This window comes from Exserohilum turcica (assembly GCF_000359705.1).
Source record: "Exserohilum turcica Et28A unplaced genomic scaffold SETTUscaffold_21, whole genome shotgun sequence".
Lineage (NCBI taxonomy): Eukaryota > Fungi > Ascomycota > Dothideomycetes > Pleosporales > Pleosporaceae > Exserohilum > Exserohilum turcicum.
Genome location: NW_007360037.1, coordinates 39,428 through 45,599, shown reverse-complemented (window position 1 = coordinate 45,599; position 6,172 = coordinate 39,428). Strand labels below are relative to the sequence as shown.

At 51.8% G+C, this 6,172-nt stretch overlaps 2 protein-coding genes across 2 annotated transcripts; both read right to left on the bottom strand.

The window, feature by feature from the left end:
- Window positions 1–1,886: 1,886 nt before the first annotated feature.
- SETTUDRAFT_169253 (uncharacterized protein) lies at window positions 1,887–3,150 on the bottom strand. Its single transcript, XM_008027944.1, has 2 exons — window positions 2,806–3,150; window positions 1,887–2,759 (listed from the first exon to the last, which is right to left on the bottom strand). Exons 1-2 carry the CDS (start codon window positions 3,121–3,123, stop codon window positions 2,028–2,030), a joined length of 1,050 nt encoding a protein of 349 aa, XP_008026135.1. The 5' UTR covers window positions 3,124–3,150; the 3' UTR covers window positions 1,887–2,027.
- Window positions 3,151–3,768: 618 nt separating this feature from the next.
- SETTUDRAFT_47503 (uncharacterized protein) lies at window positions 3,769–5,621 on the bottom strand (the record flags this gene model as incomplete). Its single annotated transcript, XM_008027933.1, has 3 exons — window positions 3,769–4,540; window positions 4,615–5,343; window positions 5,407–5,621. 3 exons carry the CDS (start codon window positions 5,619–5,621, stop codon window positions 3,769–3,771), a joined length of 1,716 nt encoding a protein of 571 aa, XP_008026124.1.
- Between the last annotated feature and the right edge of the window lie 551 nt (window positions 5,622–6,172).

The following is a 6,172-nucleotide window of genomic DNA, read 5'->3' as shown; positions in this document are numbered from 1 at the left end:
TTTCAATAGCCTTCTCCTCCCTCTCCTTCTGCCTCATTAGACTTACTGCAAGCCTCGCCTGACGCCTCTGCTCCTTCTCCCTCGCCCTAACCTGCCTTGTCTCCTCACGCTGTCTTCTCGTATCAGCCTTTTGGAGTTGCAGTTGCTCCTCCTCCTCCTCCTGGAGTTGTAGGCGATCGCGCGCCTCCTTCACCTTCCTTAGAGACCAGAATACAGCTCCACCATGATACTCCTCAGCCTCCTGTAGGGGTAGAGGCTTACCTCGTTTCCTACGTGTTCTCTCATTAACTAGAGCCTCTCTCAGCTTCCTTACTTTATCCTTGAGGAGACTGTTTTGAACCAAACTCGAGTAAAGGACCTAGCTAAGCTTTTTGGCCTGCCTATCGCCCTAATTAGCGACTACCTGACGCAGCAGACGCTCCATCTTCCTCTAATTAGAGGCACTAAGAGCTGAGGAGTCACTATCCGTCGCAGGATCAGGTACAGTAAAGCGCTGAAGGATAACTTTTGGGTTAAGAGGCGAGATCCCTATAGCCTTAAAGGCGTTTAGGATCGTCGTTTCCTTAAAGGAGGCCTGCTAGGCAGCCTAGAAGAGAGGTAAGAAATCCCTCTTACTTATTAAAGTAAGGCCTTGGCTCCTATCCATAAAGGTAGAAACTTTGTTTAAGTACGCTGTTAAGAGAGGCTTAAACATGCTAACGTTAAGAGGCTGCAGCGTGTGGGTTAAGTGAGGAGGATATACTGCGAGGAGGATCTTATGCTTATCACAATACTTAATAAAATCCATTATAACGTGAGATCCATGGCCGTCAAGGACGAGTAATCAATAGGAGGATTAAGCCTTCGCCTTCGTACTACGATCAAACACCTGCTGCAGCCACGCGAGGCCTATCTCATTGTTCGTCTATCCAGAAGGTGATGAAGATATTCGAATTTGGTGGATGTCTGGATCAAGGGCCTGCAGCCAGGTGTCCTGTATCGATCCTGAGGCTGATTGATATATGAGGGCAGGCTTAAGGCAAGATCCATCTGCGCAGATACAGGCTAACAGCGTTATCCACTAGCGTGAGCCATCCTGTATCGTAGTCCTCCTCCTTATGCCCTCGTACGAGGCCTTACTAAAGATCCTCCTTGAACGACTTACAATACCAAGCATGAAGCCCTTCTTATCTATATTGTAGATATGACGCGCCTTGACGTGATATTAATTAATTTTATCGCGTAGGAGGCTAAAGTAGAGGTTATATTTGCTTCTTAAATCTGCTTTATAGCGACAGTTATTAAGGCCTTTTGCCCACCTTAAGGTAAGTTAATCAGGATAGCGCTAGACAAAGCGACTAGCCTAGTGTACTCCAACCTCAGTCTTGGCGATCTGTAAGGCAAAATTGCGTATCATTGGCTAAGTAGGTGGTAAGCCTCTATCTGTTAGTCGATTGATATAGGCGATTAGGGCCTGCTCCTGCTGTGGGTAGAGGAGCTGCCGTTTTTGGCCACCTATCGCGCGTGAGGCGTGTAGGCCTTGGTGTCTTTGGGTAAGCGTAGATTAAACAACACTATATTTTTTTGCAATATCTGTATACGAAAAAGGCTCATTAGGTCCTAAGGCATTAATAGCTGCAAGCGCAGCCTTAATATTAGCTATAGTGGTGGGGATACGACGCGTTGAGGTTGAGGTGGTTGTAAGGCGCGCGCGCACTTTGTGGTCGCGCGCACTTTGTGGTGGGGCTAGTTAGCAATCGGAAGCAGGTAGCCGCACATAATCATAATATGATTTACAAGACGTACCCTTCCGCTTTCTCTACGTTAGAGAAAGTCGGTGGCTGCTTATGGTGGATTTGTAACCTGGATTTGTGCAGATTACGTTGATATAGAAGGTTCATCGAGTGGGTATCTGGCTTTGCTTGCATTGCATTGCTCGTGACGTCATGACGCGCCAAGCGTCTAGGTAGCTAACTGAGTTCCCAAACATGTCTCCCATGCAGCCTATTTCCTACAGACGACTCATCATTGCTCGTGCAATCGAACGCTCAGAGAATTTCGACAAAATAAAACAAGAGACGGGAGTCGGGCTCCGTGAAGAAACCTTTTGTGATCTCCCTCGTATACAGGCTATTGGGGTCCTCCTGATACGCAACTTGAATACTAACAGATATGTTGGCTTCGGCAGCTGCCTCCTGGAAAATGTCTCTCAAGGTTGCTGCCGAATGAATATAACGCTCCACATGGACGCCAGCGGGAACCAAGGGCGGCGGCACAGGAACTGAATGGCCTTGTAGACCACCCGCAAGCAAGCCGGCTAGCCAGCTTCCTTGGCCACGCGCCAACTGGAACATGAGCTTGATTACTTGCTTCTGCTTGTCCCAGTCAAACGAATGCAGCACCTGGGCGGAAGCGACAATATCCCAGGACCCTTTTGACATGTTGAGCATGCTACTTTTATCCACAGCGAAGAGATCTGCTGGGTGAAAGCACGACTTTGTGATCGAATAATCCCGGAACAGCTCGTAGCCGACACTCAGGAATTGGGGATATTTGTCGATACCCAGCAGCTGCGTGGGTTTTGCACCGTCGTGGATCAACTTGCGAATGTCTTGACCAAGACAGGTGCCCAGATCTATCAGCGTTGGTGGAGCCCCGCTTGTAGCAGATGTGAGCCGCTCGACGATGCGGTTGTACATTGGATGTTCGGCCAGTCCAAGGACGAGGAACCAGAACTCGCCAATCGTGCCGATCGGGAGTGCTTCAAAGGCTGCATCGCGCTGTTTTCGTTAGGGAAGCGTCTCCAAAGGCTGAAGGACAACTTACGACTCGGTAGATGTGCTCTTCCTGGTGATACCGCGAAACACCAGCGTACTCTTCCAACAAGACCCTCATGGTCTCATTCAGCTTGGAACCGATTTCTGGAGTATACCATGGCAGCTTCTTCAGTTCGTCGACATTGCGAAACTCTTTGGAGCCCGACTCGAGAAGATCGTTTGCCTGGCATGCCGTGTTTCGTTCAAGCGCCATGAGTTCCAGCTTCCAGACAAAAGCGCAACTCGCGACCCAGGCAATGGAAACGGCTATCCAGAATACTGGATGGTCCTTTAGAGATTGGAGAATATCGTAACTTGGGGCCTCCATGAAGAGCAGTGCAAATGCTGAGATGAAAGGTTGGAAGGAGAGGTTGCACCAGGGTTGGGCAGCGATGGATTGCCATCACACGCAGTATATGTCATCTTTCGCCCGTGTGACATGGACAGTCGTCGTCTTACAGTGCGCCTCTGCAGTCTCGCAATACTGATCAGCACGTGCTATTCTGAGGGGTAGGCAGACTGGACGTGGGGGCCAAAAGACCCCCTCAACGCACCAATGGAATATTTTAGGACTGAAATGATACGACTATTTTCCGACTTTGCGTCGGGCTTAATTCTATTCGCCTGCACCGCATGCAAAGACGGCGCTTGGAGTTTGCCCCAGCCCGCACACTCTTCAGCCGTTCCCCACTGTCCAAAAGGTCACACGCAGACTGCCCAAATGGGGAGGTATCATGGTAAGTAAGGATTCTGCCTGCGCTAAAAGGCGTACGTGGCTGAGCATGCAGAAAACCGCCCCCAAAATAAATACGTTCCCACGCCTGCAGCCTTGCTCCGGCGACTGCGGCAAATCAAGCGGTGGCTTTCGGCTATGTCGCCCGCTTAAGCAACTGGATCGCCAAGTACGCCTCGCACATGAACAGGGACACGAGATAAATTATACATGGTAGATACATGGTATGCTGGCCTCGATTCAGCCCAGCGCCCGTCGCCGTCGAATGCGAAAGGGTGTCTGGACTGCAGGCTTGCTGACGCCTGTACCAAAGTGACTCCACTTGACCGGTATCTCACGTTCGGGGTTGCAGAGTTCAATATCAAACAGCGTCACCAGCGCTGCCGTCACAATCAACGTCTCCGCCTTGGCCAATTTGCGTCCAGGACACATTTGCGCCCCGCCCCCAAACGGGATCCATATGCCGTCCAGCCCCTTTGTGGAGAATTGCTGCGGGGCGGTAGCCGTGCATTCAAAAGGCATTGGACCTGCTGAATGCTGCCTTTGTGGATCGACAGAGGATGCATTTTCAGGCTTCCCGCGCGCCGGACCGCTGGAGGGATCATTTGGCGTTTTGAGAAAACGCTCCGGTGTAAAGACGCTCAGAGGAGCTGCAGATGCACCATCCTTGTGCCAGAGCGCTGCGTCCATGTGCGGCACGGACGAGCAGGTCATGGCGACCGTCCTGGCAGGGATCGCCCATCCATTTATATCCATACTGTGGCTGTCGACAAACCTGGTAATGAATATGTGGGTGCGGAGCCTAAGCATCTCCGCAAAGCACGCCTGGAGGTACGGCTGTGCAAGCAGTGTGGGTAGGTCGCCATGGAGCGGTGCAGGTTCAACGGCAGCCTGGCTGTGGGCAGCGCCTCTTGCAATCAAGCATTCAGCCCTCACGCGCCTCAGCCGCTCCCGAGAGCGGAACATCTCGACATTCAGCCAGTAAACGGCGGATATGGTATTGGAATTGGACCTGAGGGTGGTCAGCAAAGCACGGCTTCGGTGTGGCGGCGCCAACGTCATGATCGAACGGGGTATACAACTTACGCCCATATCAAGCCCAGATCAGATGCAGCGATTGCCTGCATCGACCAGCCGTCTACCTCGAGCAAGTCCATCTTCGCCTGCATGGATGCTGAGGCACCTGCAGATGCGCCGTTATTAGCACACGGCTGCCGCAAGGACAGGGTCCTCCACCGTACTAGACTGTCGAGCAACTTGTCTCGCAGCGAATAAGCTTGGGGAAATAGCCACGATGGGACGCCTTTTGTGATTGCCGGCACCCAGCTGTCAAAGCGCCAGAAGTCGCGCACAAAATCCCGGTCGACCGTGTCGATGAGTGCCGGCCCGCATATGGCTTCAATGGCCGCGGGCGTGACGTGAGTGGTGAGAAATTCGAATAGATCCGGCATCTCCACCCACTCGTCACCCACCGCCAGGCCACACAGCCGCTTATCAAAAGCACCCTGGAACCGCTCAATCAGCCCATTCAGCTCGGGCCCTTGGAGCATGTCCATGAACAGTTTCCGGTCTCGGTAGCAGATGCGGTTGTGCGGTGCGATGCTCGACCCCGGCCTGGGCGTGGCCGAGTACCCGGAATCGTCTTGCTCAAACAGCCTAGCCGCACTCTTGGGCATGCCGAACAGCTGGCTGGCGATGAAGTTTTGTGCATGTGCAGGGTTGGTATCCGACGCTGCTTTTAGCAGCCGGCGTACATTGTCCACGCCCTGGATCAGGAAGGGATCCATACCAGGCAGGCGAAGGCGAACGGGATATCTAGACTTGTTGTCAACACAAACGGCGATTTTTCCGGGACTCTGTAATGGCAATCATACGTACCTCAAGTTTTTCAACAGCACAAACGGCTCCGTCATGAAATACAAACTGTGGCCCAGCCCGGGAATCGCATATGGCAGCCATGGAGGAGCCAACTTTGCCGTGCTGCCACTGCTACTGTTCTTGCGTGCAACCCGAACCACATGTACAATATAATACGCAAAATAATGTGCTAGCAGCAGCGACACAAACCCCGTGCAAAGCGCGAGAAAATGCATTTTTCCTTGTTCTTGGAAGCAGAAGCAGAAGAAGAAGAAAAAAATAAATGAATAAATAAATACGGGGGAGATATTATGGAGTGGAGATTCCAAAAAAAAACTGCGATGGGGAGTTTGTCCCTTTTTTATATCATGCCGTACTGTACCCCCACATACACAAGTAGCGCTCTACAGACTAAACATAGATAATTAGCCCTGTCTGCCTGCCCTGTCTGCTACTGGATGTAGGTATGGGCACAGCACAGCACAGCACTGCACTGCACAGTGTAGGCAGCGAGTCTGTAAAAAAAAAAGAGGCGCGGGTGAGCAAATGTGCTGTAGTGTGCTGTATGCTATCTTTACGTCAGAAACAAGCCAGTTGCCTGTTTCTCACATCTCACTTCTTACTCACACCCATACACACACCCACACCCACACCCACACCCACACCCACACATACATACCCATACCCATACCCATACCCCGTTACCCATAGCCCGGTATTGGCCCCCCACCACACTTTTTCCTCCCACACACCCCTCCCCCACTCCCCGAACTTGGACTTGGATTTG

Bases quoted from the DNA above. Each gene is read 5' to 3' on its own strand.
- SETTUDRAFT_169253 (XM_008027944.1), bottom strand. From the start codon at position 3,123: ATGGAGGCCCCAAGTTACGATATTCTCCAATCTCTAAAGGACCATCCA. The intron at 2,760-2,805 runs GTAAGTTGTCCT...TAACGAAAACAG, and splicing joins AAGAGCACATCTACCGAGTC to CGCGATGCAGCCTTTGAAGC.